We start from the raw sequence: 20697 nt of genomic DNA on the forward strand, positions 1-20697 counted from the left end.
TCTGGTCATGCGATATAATATTCTCCAAAAATCATGATTTTAGAAATTTCATATCATAATTTGAGATTTTTCAAATATAAAAATTAGCTCACAAGTTAAATATTTTGTTAAAACAACCCCACATTTGTATCTACGGACCATTTATTTCATATGTAAATAAAATTATAATCATTTTATTATTTTCACAAACATAAAATTCATTGTTACTTTATATTTGATGAATATAAATAATAAGGTAGAAATTGATTTGGTAAATATAAATAAAAACGGAGGGAGTAATATTTTTTTTTTGATGATTTCATATCGCATAACTAAACGGGCCCTAAATTTATAACCAAAAATCTCGAGTTTGAATCACTTTGAGTACATAGTTGTTTTTCTAAGAGAGCATTTAACCCCTCAATATGAGACTTTTTCATTTGCATTTAGTTGAACTCCAATATTCGCCAAATAAGGACAAACAAACATCTAACTAAGTCTATTCAAACTTGACTTCAGCTCACAAGTAATAAGTACTCCAACTTTAAATATGTATATCTAAACACCTCAACACATTTGCACTGCATCAATCAAATACTCGAACTTAGAAAATGATCATCTAAACACCTCCAAAATTTATGTGTCATGTTACCGTACAAGTTTGGAGTGTTTAGTTGATAGTTGAGGTTTATAGAAGTACACTCTTGAAGTTGGAGTACTTACTTGTCAGTTAAGGTCAGTCCCACCACAACATAATGCTTGGATGAAGGAAAAAGAAGAAAAAAAGGGTCAATGGCACCTGAATATATTCAACGTAGGATACATTTCATTATGTACAAGTTTGAACTATATCAGTCACAACATGTTTGACATCCCTATAGGCTCTAAGCGCTTTGTACATGTAATGCAAATGATGTAAGAGCATCATACATAAAGTACTAGCAATTACCGTTCCAGAAATGCAGGAATGACACTACTCACGCTTGTCCTCCTCAAGATCTTCTCTTTGATCAGTTACAAGATCGGTTGAAACAGATGCTTTCTTTTCTTTCCTTTCGAGCTTGGTCCCCGAGTCACTTACCCTCACTCCAGTCGTGAGAGAGATGGCTTCCTCATCATAATCATCTGCGGTCTCACCAGAATATGCATATCTAAAGTCAGCAAGCAAAAACAGTTTTAGCAGATAATTCCCGGTAACTTAGTTGCAGTACTGTACTTAAATCAACCATGAGTCGGCTATTCCTGCTACACAAATTAGGAGCTATATTGTTTCTTCACTGGCAAAAAGCAAGAAAGGCTGACGAATAGAATCAGAAGCTCCATAAACCTATTCATTACAAACATATATTGCAAGACTAGTGACCACAGTAGTTATTATTCCTTTACGCTTTTTTTCATTCATAGATTGCGCTTTCTGGAAGAGTAAACAGTGACATTTTAAATTGCCTTCATCTTTCTATTGCTCATTTTATCATCCGTGGTATGTCCCTTTTATTACCTGTCATCCCTTGGAGCATTCTATGCCACAAAAGATCATTCACACATGACAATTAGAAAATACTGTTGAGTACAAAATCCATTAAGAATCTTGAAAAGTGAATAGCCCATATCAAAGGTTACCAATGATAATGACATAAACTAAGTTGACTAGTGTAAACACCAACTACAAACGATTTTGTCAAACCATTTCACAGAAAGGCTAATAGAATAGAAAGAAATAAGGGCCCAGTTTACAACATGTACCTGGTTGGGTTACTGGAAGGAGCCCAGAGAATACATACTACTACCAACAACGAAAAGGCAAGCAAACTCCAGAAAGCTGGAATAATCCAGGAAATTCGCCATAGCTCACTTAATGGGTCACTTGCATTGAAGTACAGCTGAACCAGAATTAGATGAGTTAGATGAAAAGCAGCATTAATCTTGCATGCATATCAGGAAAAAATCATTAAATAACATGACCACTGGCAATTATCTGACATCTCGTCCTCATCTTGTCAAATGTAAAATGAAAAATGATAATGGGTGTCATAAGGGTATTTCGATTTCCATTCTCTACAGTCTACCCACAATTACCACTTAGTATATTCTTCCCAAATTCTATCAACTTAATCTCACAGTATCCAAATATTTAAATTACCAAATATACCTATGAACAACGCGTGCGAGAAAGAGATTTAAGTGAAGCCAAAATAAGTAAGAGAACATGTATATATGTTCTCACTATAAACATCATCACAAGTTACAATCTAGATTACCTCATATAAAATATACTCACCTGCCTTCTTGCTATGCAAGTTCTGTTTTCTTACCATACCCACATCTTCAACAAGTACAAAAATTCCAAATGTCACATACCTTCACCTTAAATTTTTACCACCTTCATTTTCACCAAGAGATGCTACTCTTATGGGTATCATGGAACTTACCATCACTAACTAGAAGAGGATCTATTTTTTGTCATTGAGTGCTCATTTCTGATCTAATATACTACTAAAGTGATCAATAAGCTTTTTCCACCTACGAGCGATTGCAGAATGCAGAGACTCATACCTTCTCCGTTAACACCAATATCAATAGGAGAGGGATCTCATAGCTAAGACACATTTCATGTATTTGGACACCATTCTTGTATTCAGAACTTGAACTACATTACCTCATAGCCAACCCAAGCAATGGAAATCAGCACAAAAATTGCAAGGGAATTGGTAAACTTTCTATAAAGATCAAGTTTTACCATGCTTTTCCGCATCTGCAGTTGAGAGTGACAAAATGATCAATAACTGCATGAGTAAAAACACAAACTACAATAATAAGGTAAATATGTCTCATGTTAAAATTTATTATCGTTACCCTTCTCTTTAGCCAAGAAGTAAATTATATGTTTGCACATCAACATTATGACGAAATCATCAAATAAGGAAAGAATGAACACACACACACACATAATATATAATTACATATATTTAAAGAAAATATAAAAATAATATATATTTACATATTTGCAGATACATTTATACATAGAAATTTGTGGATCCCACAAAATTGGTTCATCTAAATGAAACTGAGTGCTAATGCACTTGCACTTTTCCACAGTTTGCTAAGATCCTATAAGCAATGGAATCATCATTTTACTCCAAAATTTACCTGTAATTTTTCCAGTGTCTTGGATAATGATGAGAATATCCACAAAATAAACGATGCATCCAAGAAAACAACAGGCAGCACCAAATATATCTTGGTTTTCCTTGAGAAGTCATTGATGCTGCCCAAATGCTCCACAAGTTCAAGTGCCTCCGTAGCAATAAAATACATAAGGGCTAACAGAAACACTTTTGAGGTTACACCACCAAGAGTAGGCCGCACGACACCATAACCCATTGAAACGACTAAAAGAAGCACACGGGACAAAGTCTTTTTTACAGCAGTCATTGTAACTGCCCATATCGTAATTACCATAGGTCTGCTTCCAGTGGAATTAAGATTTGCATATTCAAAATACCAGAGAGCCATTTCAGACATGCCAAGGGCAATAACAGCAGTAATCTGGTAATGTAGCTGTATGACATCCTTCCAGAACTGGACAAACCTTAGAAACCAAAATAGACCAAGTACAAGATAGGCTAAAGAAGCAAGTCCGTAGAAGGTCATCAATGATACCATTCTCCCTGGTAAATAGCCATCTGGATTTTTCCATACTGTTCTGCCTCTGATTATTGTTCCCTTAAGTTCTGGGTCACAAAACATGTAATAAAGGTAATACATGCCAGTACTGTTTATTTCAACTGTTGTGGGAAGCATATTTGCCTCCTGATTCTTTCCTTCAAAAAACGTCTGAATACGTAGTGGCCAAAGTGGGTTGTCTTGGTTGTGCTGAATTATAACCTCTCCGACCGTGCAGAACTTCTCTTGAGCAAGTTTTGGAGTACAACACAGAGCATTAGACTTTGCAAAAGCATCTCCGATCCATTCTCTGTCTCTGACCTCAAGAATGATAGTTTCAATCAACCCAGTTCGACTCTGCATTTCATTTTTTGCATTAGCAGACTCCCTCGTCCTCAAAAAGACAACATCTTCAAATCTGCAGTGCCGAGATCAAGTGTGAGTTAGCAATCTCAAGGTTTATGGAAGAAAATTGAAAATAAACGAACTAGAACGAATATGCTAGTTAATGAGAATCTCAAACTAAAATTACTACCCAGCTAAGAAGCAAGATCTAAAAAGGCTGTTAAAGAAATCATAAAACTTCTAGCAAATATTTTAAACAAAACAGTGTAGCTCAGTCATCACAAAAATGTGTTTCTTGAGAACAGAAGTGAAGGAAACTTAACTAAGAAAAAGATGATAGTTTCCAACAGAACTTTTCTTTTTATCTGGCTTTTTAACAAGTTTCATACTTATCAAGTGCATCAGAAATACAGAAATACGGTAACTTTCCAACATTTTTTTATTTCCTTCTTAACAAAATGGGTAAGGAAAGAGATAGAGCAAGCACCGCCAAAACAAATTGTCATAGTTTTGAAACCTTGAAGTCAAAATTGCCAAGTTCAGTTTACATTAAAGGGAAAAGGGTTAAAAATGCCCTTAACGTAGCTCAAATGGTTCAAAAATGCCCTCCTTCCACCTTTTGGTTTAAAAATGCCCTCAACGTTTTTTTAAGGTTTAAAATTGCCCTTTATTAACAGCACAGTGACATGGAAATTGTGACATGGATTTTCTTTACCTATTTCAATATATATGACCCACTTAGTTAGAAACCCATTCAAATCTGACCCGATATGCCCAATCAATTTTGGATCTTTTGTTCCCATTTATCCCAACTCTCTTCTTTCTTCCTTGAGTTCCTATCTCCTTCAATTTATCTTCTTTTTCCATTTCTCGATTAATTTCAAGAAGAAGAAAAGGAAGAACTACAAATAATAAGGTAGCTAAATCTTGAATTTGTTACTTGCTGACATTGAAACATTCTTCTATGCTACATCTGATTCCCAGGAATCCACCCCCGAATTCACAATTGCTTCTAACTCGAAATCATGAACATTATCAAACAATCCATCTATTCCCAACATGGTCACATACCCTGCTATCACTGAAACATTGATTTTCTCAGCTACATTCGGATCATCAGATGTACTCCCATTCCCCAATTGAACCTTGATTGCTGAACTTTTGATTTATACACAATTATCCCCTCTCTGATCACTACAAACCCACTATCTCCGACGTTAACAGCGTGCAATGTGTCGTCGGAAAGAGACAGAATACAAGCAGTAGAAGAACCCTTCGCCTTTGTATTCGAAAAAGCTTCATTAAGAACTTTCATCAAATTAATAGTAGTAATACTACTACTACTATGCTTCTGAATTGCCAATTCAGCGTTTTTCATCAATTCCCTTGAATACACACCTGAATCGATACCCTTTTTCGCCCACCCACCAACACCAATCGCCTACTTGTTTGCACAAATAAAGCTTGCGTCTTCACCTAATGGCTTTTCTGCGTTCAATTTCGGAATGTAAGAAGACCCAACAACCATGATCGTCCTTCCGGTGACTCCAACATCGAACTTGTCTTTACTATCAACCTCTTCAGGAATGAATGTCTGAATCGGCTTAATATCTTCATCCATAAAGTCGTATGCCAGAGTCAATTCCTCCGGGCATAGCAAGAATTGGAGTTGTTCGTCATCATCGCCGGCGATGACATCAAATTCCAATTCATCCGTGAGTTGGCGTCTCTTCGGAGGTTAATATGAAAACCGGTTTTTGGGTGGGTTTGAGTTTTGTAGCATAGATGGGTCGGGTCGTAGGGCTGGATTTTAAAAATTAGGTGGACCAATAAGATGAAGCCATTTGGCTAATTAAATGACTCATCATTTATCATGTTAGTGGGCATTTTTAAACCAGAAGATGGAAGGAGGGCATTTTTGAACCATTTGAGATACGTTAAGGGCATTTTTAACCCTTTTCCCTACATTAAATACTGCTAAAGCAGCAAACCAGCCAACTGTTTATATCAAGCACATGCATAGTCAAGCAACGGATACTTGTTGATGTATGCTTGTGTGATGATCCACAAAGAATTCATACTAACAGCAGAGACCTAAAGCTGAGAGTATGAAATAAAACACCCTAATTTCACTGTTAAGGACTCTAGAGTAGAAGCAATGATAATAATGCCAAAGTAATTTATGACAAGCTTCAAAAGAAAAATAACAAAAGTTCCAACTCGTCTCAGCCCCATTATACTATTATTTTGAAGTTTCTTTGAGCTTTTACCATTAGCTAACAGAACTTATGCCACAAATCAAAACAGATGGAGGTAAAATAAAGGGAAAATGGCACTTGCTAACAAACCAAGTCAATCCCTATTTCACCAATCGCCAAAAACAGAACAAAAGGATATGAAACTTCTGGCTCCTTTGTGTATTCCTACAGTGAGACTATTTTCCTTTTAGACACACAAAATGTAAACCAACTTCCATCCAGTTTTTCATTTATATCAGGAGAGGATTCTAATCATCTTTTGTTGCATTGCAGGGACATACAACCATGGCTGTTGCATTCCCATTGTTTAATATCCTTGGGTGCTACCAAGGCCAGTGGATGAAGCAATTACGAGTTGGAGATTGGAGAGGACCGGCAAATGGAAGGCAACATGGAAAACGTCACCACCTAGCATTTTTTTGAGTAACTGAACGAAAATAATAGAAGATTGCTTCATAATACTGAAAATGATATAAAAATTAAAGAACCCTTTTTATTACACTTGTATGTTTGGTTTTAGGAGAAAATGCCATGTTGTGTTAATAGTTGATCAAATATGGTGCAAGACAATGTATGACTCAAGCAGAGTCACAGTCTCACAAGTCACATCTTGTACTTTTTTCGATGCCTACTGTTTTTTTATTAATGAAACTTCCTTTTTTGAGAAATTATTAATGGAACTTTTTGACATTATTAAAACTAGTTTTTCATTTATATTGCAGATTGACATTACATCCGTGATACTTTCTCCAGCCTCAGAATGTTACTAGTTAAGGAGTCAAATGAAAGAGCTAGGTGCAATTATCAGGTTTTGAGTATCCTACACTTCTACTTGATTACAGGTTCACACAGCCAATTTCAGTATCAACATATTAGACAATCCACCTGAGAGTCCTTAGATTACTTGTCTGTGTTTCAAGATGGCTATTCTGGATAACCATTTAGTTACAAAGATACATTGAATCAAGAGAACAATATACAAAATGCTACTTAATTTACAAATTTCATTTTCACAAAGTCAAATTTTAAGAGAAAGTTTCCTCTATTACTATTATGGATCCATACTGTACCGTACATATTGCACTAGAATCATAGTCTTCTTTATCACAATCCTCTCCTGAATGGAATAACACCAAAGATTGTTTAGAAACTGATCTAATAAGAACAACTTTTAGTCAATAAGATGGACATTTTTCTGAATGATTGTCTCTATGAAGTATATTCATGGGGTAAACACTTGAAGCTTCAGCAAGTGCACTTCTACTTATGTGAAAGGGTGGAACAGGTGTCCTTGCAAGTGATAAAACTATCAACTGTCAAACACTGAATAGGCGTTTGAACATTATTTGGTTGAGATTTAAAAAAGTAGTATTTGAAATTGAAGTGGAAAAAGGATATTTGGAAGTTGAAGTTGTGTTTGGACATGAAAACAGAGTTGAAGTTATGTGAGTCAAAACTTGGAACTCCTAAAACTTGTTTTTCAAACTTCAAATTCTATGTTTCGGGTTTGAAGTTGGAACAATGGGTCAGTTTGATTGACAATCTTGGAACCAAAATCTATGGCCAAAAACCAAGCAATGCTATGTCAGCATCTGCACAACATTCAAGAGAGGGGGCTAATTTGAACCACAATAGATTTCTGCACAGCTATTGCTGCTTCTACCAGATTGTTTATCAAGTTGCTGATTAGATGTCATTGATGATTCTGATTACATCAATAAGAAAGTTACTCTCTACTATATCTCGGTACATAATCAGGTAGCACTTCTTATCCAAAAAAAAAAAAACACACAATCAGGTCATACTTGGTCCAAAACTTACATAAAATTATTGGCACAGTCTAAAGAATATCTGTCTCTGTTGCAGCATAAGAATCAACATGACTATACTAGCATTTTTAGTTTTACCATAATTTGAAAAAAAAAATTTAATACAAAGAGAAGATCCAAATAAATTATTAAACACAAACAAGCAAATAAATTAAAACTTAGTAAGAACAAGACGACCTGATTCAACCCAAGTAACTTTTGGGAAGGTCATTGCTTAACTTAACCCATTTACATCCAGCCAAACTCAGCTCAATCTGTCCATTTGACACCCCTCAATCATCCATATGAATTCTCACTACCAATATAATCAGTATTCAACATAGATATACTAGTTTTACGGTGATCATGAGATCATCAACGTACCACAACCCTCCTCCTTCATCCGCTTGTGCAGGATTAGGACTGCCAATGTGAGCACTGAGCACCACACAGGACGGGTCACAGTAATCAAACAACTACCTTCATTTAATCTCTAATAATACTAAAACATACTGCATCTGCATGCAGACTCTAACAAGATGGTAAATATTAGGTAAAAGCATAAAGCTTGATCCATCAATCACTAATTTCACTAAAATCGTACTAAAGCAATTTGTAAAACTGAAGGCGCGTGTGTATGAGATAGCGCGCGTGAGGTACCTGATAAACGTTTTTCCTTCAAGGGGTTTATCTGGGGAAACATTTGATGACGATTTCGAAGCATAGAGACCCTCAGTTCCTCCATGGAAGAAGAAAGCATTGGACTTTGGAATAAATTGCTCATCTTTGTACTCGTGAATTGAAGCTGACACGTTTCTGAAAAAGTTGAAAGTAAAGAAAATTAGAAGTAGTACGTCGGAAGTAACGCGTTTCATCGGTAACCTCGCCGTGATTCGCCGTGTACGGAGGAGCAAAAGGTCGTTGGTCCGGTGATAGTAGAGTTAAGTAGAAGCAGAGAAACCAAAACAGACATGGAACCTACTAGAGTCATTTAACTCTCATTTACGGCGTCGTTTCTAAGAGAACATTTGCTATTAGTATTTGTAGTTTTCTATGATGAGGGAACTTTAGCCGCAAACCCTTTGGATGCGTACATGCTAAAACGTCTATTTTTATACCATAGCTTATAAAATACATAAGAAAAGTAATCCACACAAGATAAACTCGTTCAATGCGACGGGCTCGACCCATGCTAGTATTTATTCTATATTGTGTGAAAAATTATATTTAAAAAAAATAAAAAATTACTACTTGTTAATACGGTAGATACAAAAGAGCATGAATGTTGTTAGAGCAATTTTCTGGGATTTATCATTTTTAGATAAATCTAAAAAGTTAATGAATCCATAAATTATTGAAAATTTTGGAATTAACTTATAGAAATGATTTGATCCAAAAGACTTGCATTAATTCACAATTTTGTTTTGTAATTTGGGTAGAGAAAGACTTGGCTATGTGCTCTTCAAAATAATATGAATGAAAAAATAAATTTATCCATCGATTTTAATCTAAATCTAACTTGGGTAATCACTTATCCATTAATTATATTTTCTGATTAATCTAAAGTCTGATTAAATATAACTCAATTTATTAATTTAACAAATTTAAGAAAGACAGAGTAAATCGATTGATATGGTTCTATTCCTTAAAGAATCGCATATTATCACACAATTACGTCACATTGAACGAAACCAAAATAATAATTAAGATTTTAAGAACCAAAGATAAAAATAAGATTATGTTTAAGAATTTTGATCTTTTTTGAAGAAAAAAAAGACACTTAATTTATTATGATTTAGATATTTACACTTATTAAGTGAATTTTTTAATAATAATAAATACAAATATGAACCATTCAAATTTGTCAAAGACTCGTCGATTCACCTAAGAAAAAAGATTCCAACAATATATTACTTATAATAAAGTTCAAGACAATTAAAATCATAAAAAAGGTATAACATCAAATTTCTAAAAATGTGATCGTCACAATCCAACTAAAGGAAAATTTTTACAATGGTAGAGGCACAACCAACAATAGTTGGGTAATCCTCCATTATTTAGTTGACACTTGGATAATTGGTCCACTTCTTTACCTTTTTACCATCTCTTTCCTACTCACCTCTCTTTTCTTTCATTTTTAACTCCTAATTAATATCTTATTCTCAAAACATTATTAAATAATTAATACATTTGATAAAAAAAAAATCAATAAATACATTTTCTGTTAAAATAACTTAAACATTTATAAAATTGTTAACATTAAAAATAAACTTATTTTTCAATATATTTAATAGAATCAAATTAACTCAAAATACAAACTAATTTACTTTAGCATATATATTGATTTGATAAGATTATTTTTGTTTTGATTTTTGATCTTATTTTGAAATTACACATACTTTTTCTTTCACCATAACTATATTTAAATATAAGAATGACAACGGGATAGAACAGGACAGGGAGTGACAGACTCATAAACGTTTTTAAAAAATTTATACAGGTGAGGCGGGTCACAAAACAAAATTTAAGTCTTCTGAATTAAAACTTACAATGTTTAATTTATTTTCAAGAATCAATCGGTTCCATATAATTTTAAACTAACTAATCATTATATTATAATTATAATTATAATAATATCATTCATCCTTAATATTATTAGAATTCATTTTCCGTGTCTTTACGCACATTCAGTTATAATATATATTTCCCAACGTTTTTCTATTAAGTATTTTAAAAAATTATATAAATTAAGAAAAATAACGGATACTCTCTGTTAAGAGAATGACTATAAATATATGAACTAAAAACAGAATTAAAATAACAATGACTATAAATATATGAACTAAAACAGAATTAAAAAAATTTATGGAAAACTAAATTTGAATTAATTTGTTTTTTTAGATGCTAGTAATTGAGAAAATACTAAATATTTTTTAGTTAATTTGATATTATTAAAAATATTGAATGATATGAGTATTTTAAATACTCAGTCCTAAAAACATTTTTGGTAATTGTGATTAAAAAAAATGTTTATTAATTTTTTTATTCAATATATCAACATCTTAAAAAATGAAGTAAAAAATATTTATTAGGAGTAGGAAAATAAGAAAATGAAAGAAAAGAAAGGTAAATAGGAGAGAAACGGTAAAAAGGTAAAGAAGTGGACCCATTATCCAAGTGTCAACTAATTAATAGAGGGTCATCCAACTATTGTTGGTTGTGCCTCTACCATTGTAAAATTTTTCCAACTAAAGAGTTTCATAAATAAATGTTTACTCCACTTTTGCTACGTAGCTAGACTCTTTGGCTAGTTTAAGCTATGATTTGATTTATAACATTAAAGTAAGGGGGAATAAAAAGTAGGAGAAAGAATAACTCAGAAAATAATTTATATTCTATTTTGTGATTTTCTTGATTTCAAAATCCCCCCCCCCCCCCCCCCCCTCTGCCCTATAGAGATTAGAAATTTTAAATTTGACTATGCATATTAATGAATCCCACGTGATGCAAGTTAGAATTAATGGAGAATGGAATGTGAATAATGAATATCGAATTATAAAAAAAAGAGAGAAACTACTCCTTTAACTTAAAACAATACACGTTTACGTTTAGAGAACAAAACAATGTGGTAGATGTGTTGGACCTTTTCCTAGTTTTATCTTCATTTAGTAATTATTTAGGTACCAATCCATCTACTTTATACTAATCAAGTTATGCAATAAACTTTCTTGGTAGAAATAAATCTTTCTGACCAAAAAAATCTTTTATTCGGGAAACATATCAATTCATATAATTGGATCAAACGTATTTACTAATAGGATCGAAATATATAAAATTTATATACGGATTAAGTATATTACATTTTAAATATATAAAGTCTATATATTTGTTGGTTATTTTATAAAGTAGATCACTCTAAGACAATGAACTAAAATTATCCCAATAATTTGACACCTTTTTTGTTGGCATCATACACAAATATGCACTTTAATTTAGTTTCATCTGACATCTATGTCCTACAATTTTGAGCGTGCACAAATAAATACTTAAACTAGTCTAAAAATGAATAAATAAACACATTCATCCTACGTGACTTCCTACAAGACGATTTTGTGTCCTATATAGTGTCGTGTGTATTATGCCACGTGGAATGTGTATGTCTACTTGTTCAATTTTATACAAATTTAAGTGTCTACTTGTGCATATCCAAAATTGGAGGGCGTAGATGTTAGCTGAAATCAAATTAAAAGACATATTTATATATTGTGTCTTTCTTGTTTGTTGCCTTATTGATGGAGCCTTTACCCCTCTACTTTTCCACTTGGGGAAAACTCGTCATTTTACCATATTATTTCTCTAATCTATATTGACATTTTTTCACCATGAAATTATATATATATATATATACACACCCTTTTCTCCAGGGGCGGAGCTACGTGGAATCGAGGGGGTCACCCGAACCCCCTCGCGGAAAAATTATACTGTATATGTAAGGTCAAATTTTGGTTTGATGGGTATATTAATTAAAATGAACCCCCTCAACACTAAAAAGAATGATAGCGGAATGGTCAAGGGGCTCAAGTTGCTGAGTTTGAATCTCATCACGCGCAATAGTGTTTTTCATCTTTTTTTTATGCTTTAATAAGGCTGAGAATTTTTGGGACCAGATTCCCAAACAAATGAAAAGGCCTCATTGGTTATCTTTTTTTTATGCTTTAAAAGGGCTGAGAAGTTTTGGGCCCAGATTCCCAAACAAATGAAAAGGCCTCATTGATTCAATGTGAAGCTTTATCCTTTTTATTTTTCATTGTTTTCTTTTTGTCCTATTTCTTTTTTTTTTCAATCTGTCTTTGTTTAAATTTAGGCTAAATGGTCTGGTGGACCTTTGTACTTGTATCTGTTTGTATTGTGAACCATTTTACTTACCATTTTGTCATCTGGACCCCACCCCTGAACCCATCCAAACCCAACATTTTAAACACTTTTTTTGATGTGGCATCCTATGTGGAAAGACTCCACATGGAGCGTGTGATACACACAAAGTAAGAGCGTGAGAAGCCTTAAAAAGGCACTAACGGTCAGATTTTGACCTTTAAGGCCATCTCTTCTTCTTTGTTTTCACTCAACACCATTGTTGGACAATTTGAGCTTTTTCCTCCTCTTTTTCTTGATTTTGTCTCTTCAAATTTTTTCTCTTTTATTTTTGGAGTCTTTATTTTTTCCTTCGATCTACTCATCTGTTTTTTTTTGTATGTGATTCTATTGTATTTTTGTTGGTTTGATTTTGTTGGTCTTCACGATGACGATTCGATGTTGCTACTGTGTAATATATGCTGAACTAAAGACATCAAGAACACCAACTAATCCTGGAAGAATTTTTGGGGTTGCCAAAAATATTCATCCGGTAATGGGTGTGATTTCTTTCGATGGGCTGATGCAAATAATTCAACATGCCAAGAACAATACAACATTAAGAATCCATCAACGAGTTCAGGGCAAGGAAGACAAGCAAGACATAGAAGACAAGGAAGGCAAAGAAGGCAAGGAAGACAAGGATCACACACTAGTATTGATATCACTATTATTGTGATTGTTGTTATTTGGTTTCTAGCCGTTATTTTTAAGATATATTGATTTGTACTAGGTGTTAATTGATAATGAAATGGACTGCATTTGCTTCAGAAATCTGAATAGCAACTTCATTCAAACACAAATTCATACAGAAAACGAAGTCTTCCCAATAACAACTTAACACAAATTCATATAGGCGCCACTCATATAAAAAAACAAAGTCTTCCTAATAGCAGAACCAAAACAGTTGGGATCAAGTCATTAATCAAATTAAAGTTAGTTGGGATCAAGCCATTACGCTAATCCAAGTGAAATCTAATGAGTGCCTTGAGTGCTTGGTGTGCTTGAGTGCTTCTGTAACTCTCCTCCCGTAGTTGCCTTTGAGTAATTGCAGCTCTTTCCTTCCACCTTAGTCCATTAGGTTTGTAACCAAGATCAATATTGATTGGAGTTGAACTTTACAATGTAGCACTATGTAATACCCTATCAATATTTCCAGACTGAGAGAACAACAAAAATCTTAACTCAAAGATGAACTAATATCAATTAAAGCAATTTAATGGGTTTAAATGATAACATATATACCCTCTTAGTTACACTGCCACCTGATCCAAATAAGAGACTATAACCAACTGTCTTTGCTTTTTTTGGTCTTGGTTTCTTATATGCAAAAGTTGCACCACCTCTCAAAGTTGTACTAGTCTTTCTTTTTTGGCCAGTTGCACTAGAAGTTGAGTGTTGAGTACTTAATTGTCTCACATCACTTGATGTAGCATTGGTAGGCCTTCCACCAGATGCCAAAGCAGTTGCAAGCCTCACACCACTTGATGAAGCATTTATAGGCCTTCTGGCACTAATTAGACCTGCACTTGGACCTACACTTGGAGTGCAACGTGCACTTGGACCTGCATTTACACTTGACTGGCTTTCAGCAGTTGCAGCACTTGTTCCAGCAACAACATTTTTCTACAAACATATATTAAAGTCAAAAGTATAACAAGCGTAAAATTCAATAACAAAGAGACATTAAAGCACAACTTACCAGCGTTAGACATCCTTTCTTGTTATGTCCAAAAGTCTTGCACACAGAACATTTCATTTTTCTTCCCTTTCTTGTAGCCTTTCCAAACTTCTTCTTACCTGGCTTATCACTATCTTTTCTCCTTTTTTTCCTGGTCTTCCTGGCATGGCTATAATTTCAGGTGGTTCAATGGCTGGTCTATCACTTTTTGGCCACATCTTCATGTTTGTCATAAGTTAAATGAACCTATTATATGTTTTTAGGTATGTTTCCTTCTTATACCAGTGATCAATAAATGTATCAACAACCCAATCCTTATAATGAATTGATGTAAGTGCATGGCCACAAGGAATTCCCTTTAATTGTCATGACCTACAACTACACACTTTCTTTTTTAGGTCAACAACATGTTTATATTGTGGATCATAGATCTCAAAGCCAAAATCACCATTAAACTTTACCTCACAATTATCTGCAATTTCAGCATTTTTTCTAAGAGTATTCATAGCCATTGGTGATACATCAGTAATCTATTTTTCTAAAAATTCTCTCATTTGATTCATTCTTTCCATAACTTTGACTCTTATTTCCTCTAGCATAGTGATTATTGATTTGAACCTAGCACCTAAAATCCAACCGTTGAAAGTTTCACACATATTGTTTAAAACCATATCACACTTGCTATGCTCTTTAAAATATGTCTTACACCATGCTTCTTTGTTATACTTTAACAAAGCTTCTACAATGCCTACTATTAACTCACTCAAGTCATCAAGTTTGGACTGTAAAAGTACCTCAAATGATGCCCTGGCAACCTGCCGAATTTTCTTCTCATTTCTTCACCCCTCCAGTCTTTCTTCCAGTTTGCCCATATATGCCTAGCACACCATCTAATTTCAGCATTTGGCAATACATTAATAAGTGCAAGATGAAGACCCTAAATAACATTTGACATACAACAATGTTAAATATCAATTACTCCAAAAATGAAAAATAAATTTAACAAATAATATAGTAATACCTTCTGCATATCAGACATCATCGTTAGTCCTTCACCTTCCGTAGGCTCCAAATCATATTTGATACACTTGAGAAACCAAGACCATGTGTCCTTGATTTCTTTATCAACTACTGCCCATGTTATAGGGTACATCTGATTATTTCCATATTTGGAAATGCAAGATAACAATTCACCTTTACATATACTTTTAAGAAATGCACCATCTAAACCAATAATCCTTCTACACCCTTCTTTCCATCCACTTTTTAAGGAACCAAGACAAATATAGATGCTCATAAACACCTCTTTTCATGGAATTGTGTTCTTGGATGTCCCAATAGATACAGTAGTTTCAGGATTTGTAGTCTTTAATTGCTCAGCATAATCATACAACCTAGCAAACTCCTCTCTGAAATCTCCCATATGTTTATTCATAACTCTCAGTTTTGCCTTTCTACAGCTTGTCTTACGAACATACAAACAATACTGCTTTTGTATTAAAGACTGAATCTGATGTAGTTTGAAGGTTGGATCACTCATAATCCTCTCCTTGTAATGTTTACTAATCTAAATGGGGGTACACAGTTTGTTTCTTGTTCTTTTAAAACACTTATGGACAGGAAAATATGTTTTAACACTAAAGTTTCCAATATTACCATCAATACTTTCAAGAATATCCAAGGGCAACTCTTTTATTACACTTTGCCCTTATCCTCTCCTTCTCATTAGGTTTTAACTTAACATTAACACCCTTCTGAATAAAGTAAGTTTGCAGTGCCTCCCTGAACTCAATGTGATTCAAAAATACCATATACAGTTGAAGTAAAACCTTTCTAGCAGTTGGATCAAAGTAGATCTTTGTACTTTCCTTCCTAGGTGTTGGATCTACCACTTCATCATTCTCAACAGGATCCCCTTCATCTTCACTATGTCATTACCAGGATCTGAACTATCAAAATAAGGGTCATCACCACCCAAATTGCCTTTAAATCTCCCCCTCATCTCCTTATAAATGTCTTCAAAACCAACATTTATACCTATAGGACCAGATGGTATCTCATCTAGATTTACTCTATCAGTCTTCTCTTTAACTTGTTCTTGAATATTAGACTACCTAGCGTGAAGCAACTCATCATCCAAATCACTCAAATCATCAATATTTTCATCAACATCATAGAGTGACTCAGAATCAGAATGTTCTTCAACTCTAAGGGAAGGGGCTTGTTCTTCAACTAAAGGGGATTGCTCTTTAACTAAATGGGACTGATTTTGGTTTAAATCCCTATTTCCATTTTCATCAAATAGTTGAGATGAACACACATCAGCCCTAGCTATTTGTGGGGAGGATGACATATCAGCCCTATTTTTGTGTGGGGAGGAGGACACATTAGCATTATCTTGTTGTGGAGATGAGGACACATCAACATTAGTGCTAGGCAATACAAGTATCTTCTCAACAACTAAAGGTATACTAATGGGATGTACAACATATACATCAACAAAATCAGCACCCTTCAAACTATTAAGAAAGTTTAAAACATCATAATCAATATTTAACATGTAAAAAGTACATTTCTTGTTGACTCTACATCCAAATGTCTCAACATTTTCAACACCCAATTCCAGTGCTATTTTATGAAACAACATAATATGCAACTCATCTACATCTATATTAATCTTTTCAACACTAGTAATTCCATTGGCATACCTTAAAATAGGATAAGATACAAAACATCCCCCATAGTGAAATTGAAGTGTCACTATAGTTAAAGCCATTATCTTACGATGCCTGTAAAGTAAAAAAAAATAACTACAGTTAAACCATAAACTTACCATGACTATGACTGTAACACAAAATGCCCTAATTTTTTTAAGGAAATAATGAATTACTGTAATAGTGGACCACTAACACTATCAATACACAAGACAATTGACCAAAAATAAAATATTAATTTTAGTCGAAATTGGAATTTTATGAATAAACCCTAGAATCTACTTGAATTCACGAAATATGCCATTGACGTCACTCGAAGTCGTACATCAACTAAGAAAGCATATTACACGAACGTTATACCCAAACCAAAGTAAAATCCTCAAAAAATTTCAGAAAATCGAATGACAATTAAACCTAAATCAAACAGATACACACGAGAAAATGAAAAAAATCAGAACTAACGCAAAAGGCAAGAACTTACAACGAAAATCGGAGTGGAACTGAGCTTCAACTGAGCAAAGGTTTGAAAAAATCACAGACGAACGTGCTGTTAGTGGAGAAATCGCGGAGAGGAGAAGTGGAAAAGTCGGGAAGGTTTGGAAAATTTCGTCGGGGTTGGACTATTTTTAGTTTAACGTGAGTCATTTGCCACGTGGAATATAATATCATACGTGGATTAATTTTTTTTTCTTTTTGGCCAACGTATACGTGTTTGTGCAACACGCACCATACCACAATCAATAAAGTGTTTAAATGTTGGGTTTGGATGGGTTCAAGGGTCCAAATGACAAAGGGATAAGTAAAGGGTCCACAATACAATCCTATACAAGTACAAGGGTCCACCAGACCATTCTGCCTTAAATTTATTAGTCACATTCTTTGTAAATTTTTCTTTTGATTCTTCTTATTTATATTTTTCATTTTGTTTCTACATAGTTCTCTTTATGTGTACTAAGTTGAAGAAACAATAAATTTTTATTAAATTTTAAATTGAGTTAGAAAAAATATTTATATAAAATAAAGTAAATTAAATTTAACCGAACGAAGAAATATTAAAATTGTGAATAGTTTTTCAAACAAAATCCATTTAATTTAATTTTCTTTCTTTAATTTCATTGTATTTTTTCTCAATTTTATTCTAAGGAGATGAAAATTAAACTAATCTTATTTGATTTATTGATCATATGTTTTTTTACAAATGACTAACCTAGTAAATTGAATTAATTGAACTTAAAAAAAGGTGATGTCATTTATTTATTTTCTAAATATGTCAATTTTTACCCCTTTACAAAATCTTGGTGATTTTTATAGTAACATATGATTGAAAGAGCACTAATTCAGAATTTTTTTAATTAAAAAAATCAAAATAAAATAAAACATGACAAAACTTTTTTAAAAAAAAACACAAGAATTTGAAAAAAAAAAACTCGATGGGGCAGGGTAAAAAGTAAGAAGAATCTAAACGCGACATAACAAGACAAGTTAAATTTAGCGAGTTAAGATTAATATTTTTCTTTCCCATCTCACGTATTTATTACTTTATACTTCGAACCCCCTTAGCGAACATTCTGGCTCAGCCACTGCTTCTCTCACTAGCTTCCAATATTGGAGCTAAAGTAATTATATACTACCTAGCAATAAATCCTAGGTGCCACCTTTAAAGTATGTCAATGAAACTTTTTTTTCGTTTTGTTTTTAAAGAAAGTATCAATGATCTAATGTCATAATTCTTGGAACTTCTTTTACGTGCTAATTATGAGAAGTTCATACTTTCTATCATGCAAATTAAAGTACATAATTGTATATGTATATTACTTTAATTGTATCTTGCGGTAAGGGTAAAAAAGGAAAGAAAAAGAGAAAAGTAGAACAATATGACCACTAATTTCTATAGTGGAGTATTAATTTATAAAATGTATTATGTTGTATTAATGCTTCTATATTATTGTATTGTTTTGATGAATTATATTATTTCCTATTGATGGATAGTGTCACACAGTGATATAAAGAATAAATTTATAATATTACAAAAAGAAGTACATGATAAAATTATTATTAAAAAAAGTTAGGATAGTTAAATGATAAAAAATAATAATTAAATAATAAGTAAGCAAGATGAAGGGGGGAAAGGTAATCACATGCTGAATTAATTGTTACATAAAAAATGATCCTTTTTATAATTAAATAATTAACACAGTGAATTTTAAAATAGATATAATAAAACTAAAGTAAATAATTAAAACCCTCCAAATAAGTTGTTAAGTAGTAATTTGCGTAACCACAATATCAAAAAGTTTAACCAAAAGATAGGTAAGACACACATATTGTTCACCTAATTAATTATGTTTCAGTACTTCCCTTTACTTCACTTTTCTTTTACGACTTAATTAAGTATGCACGCGTGAGAATTGTTTGATCTAGATATGTAACGTTTGCTTGTTTTACTATCATGTTAAATTAGAGAAAATGGCCAAATCCCTCCATAATCTATTACCGGATTTCCAACTACACACTTAAACTTTACGAGGGTCCTATCACCCCCTGAACTGTTTAAAATCGAAATTATTGTACCCCTAAAAAGCCACAACCACATTTATGTTGATGGGTGAAATTCACGCATTTGACACGTGGAAATTCCATTAAAAAAAAGTTTTTCTTCAATTTTTTCATTATTCTTTACTATTTTCTTCTATTTTTTCACCATCTCTCCAAACCCAAAAATATTTTCACCATTTTCTCCATTACTATAAACACCAAAGGTTTACCAATCACTACAATCTTGAAAAGGAGAAGGTCTGCAATGATTTTGATTCCCATTTGTCATTTCGTCCACTACTTGATTGGTATTAAGAATATTTCTATGAATGCATATGTCAAATTTCTCAAATTGGAGTTAATGAATACATAACCATGGAGGAAAGTTGAATGTGGGTTTCATTGAAAATTCAAAATTCTTCGTTGGTTTGTATAAAAATTACAAATTTGGAGTTCCGAAGAACCAAAATAAGAATTTGCCAACCGAATTAACTTTGTGGGTTGACCATGTACAAGGATGATTAACAACTCCAATAATATCGATAAAGATGAATACAAAAATTCCTAATTCCATACACAAATTAGAATCAAGAGGAGGAATACAAAAATTCTATGGTACATCCGGTGAAGATAGCAGTGGCAGCAACGACGTAAACATGACGAGAGATGGACAAATGTGTTCACAAAGAAGGAAGAGATTTCTATGAACAAGAAAGAAAAGAATAAGGAAAAAATAATAATAATAATATATATATATATATATATATATATATATATATATATATATTATATACTAAAAAAAG

At 33.0% G+C, this 20697-nt stretch overlaps 1 protein-coding gene across 2 annotated transcripts in view; it reads right to left on the bottom strand.

Annotated features, from left to right (window-relative positions):
• Positions 1-760: 760 nt before the first annotated feature.
• Positions 761-20697, bottom strand: part of LOC125865125 (uncharacterized) — a 21185-nt gene continuing 1248 nt past the window's right edge. Inside the window, exons 2-6 of one of the 2 annotated variants that reach the window (XM_049545298.1) lie at positions 8714-8935; positions 3127-4060; positions 2636-2731; positions 1723-1859; positions 761-1130 (exon numbers count right to left, since the gene is read on the bottom strand). In XM_049545298.1, the coding sequence (XP_049401255.1) occupies positions 953-1130; positions 1723-1859; positions 2636-2731; positions 3127-4060; positions 8714-8928 (1560 nt within the window). In that variant the 5' untranslated portion in view covers positions 8929-8935 and the 3' untranslated portion in view covers positions 761-952. Of the gene's footprint in view, positions 1131-1722; positions 1860-2635; positions 2732-3126; positions 4061-8713; positions 9023-20697 lie in introns of those variants that run through there. The other variant, XM_049545296.1, reaches the window with a different exon arrangement.

This window comes from Solanum stenotomum, chromosome 5, assembly GCF_019186545.1.
Source record: "Solanum stenotomum isolate F172 chromosome 5, ASM1918654v1, whole genome shotgun sequence".
NCBI lineage: Eukaryota > Viridiplantae > Streptophyta > Magnoliopsida > Solanales > Solanaceae > Solanum > Solanum stenotomum.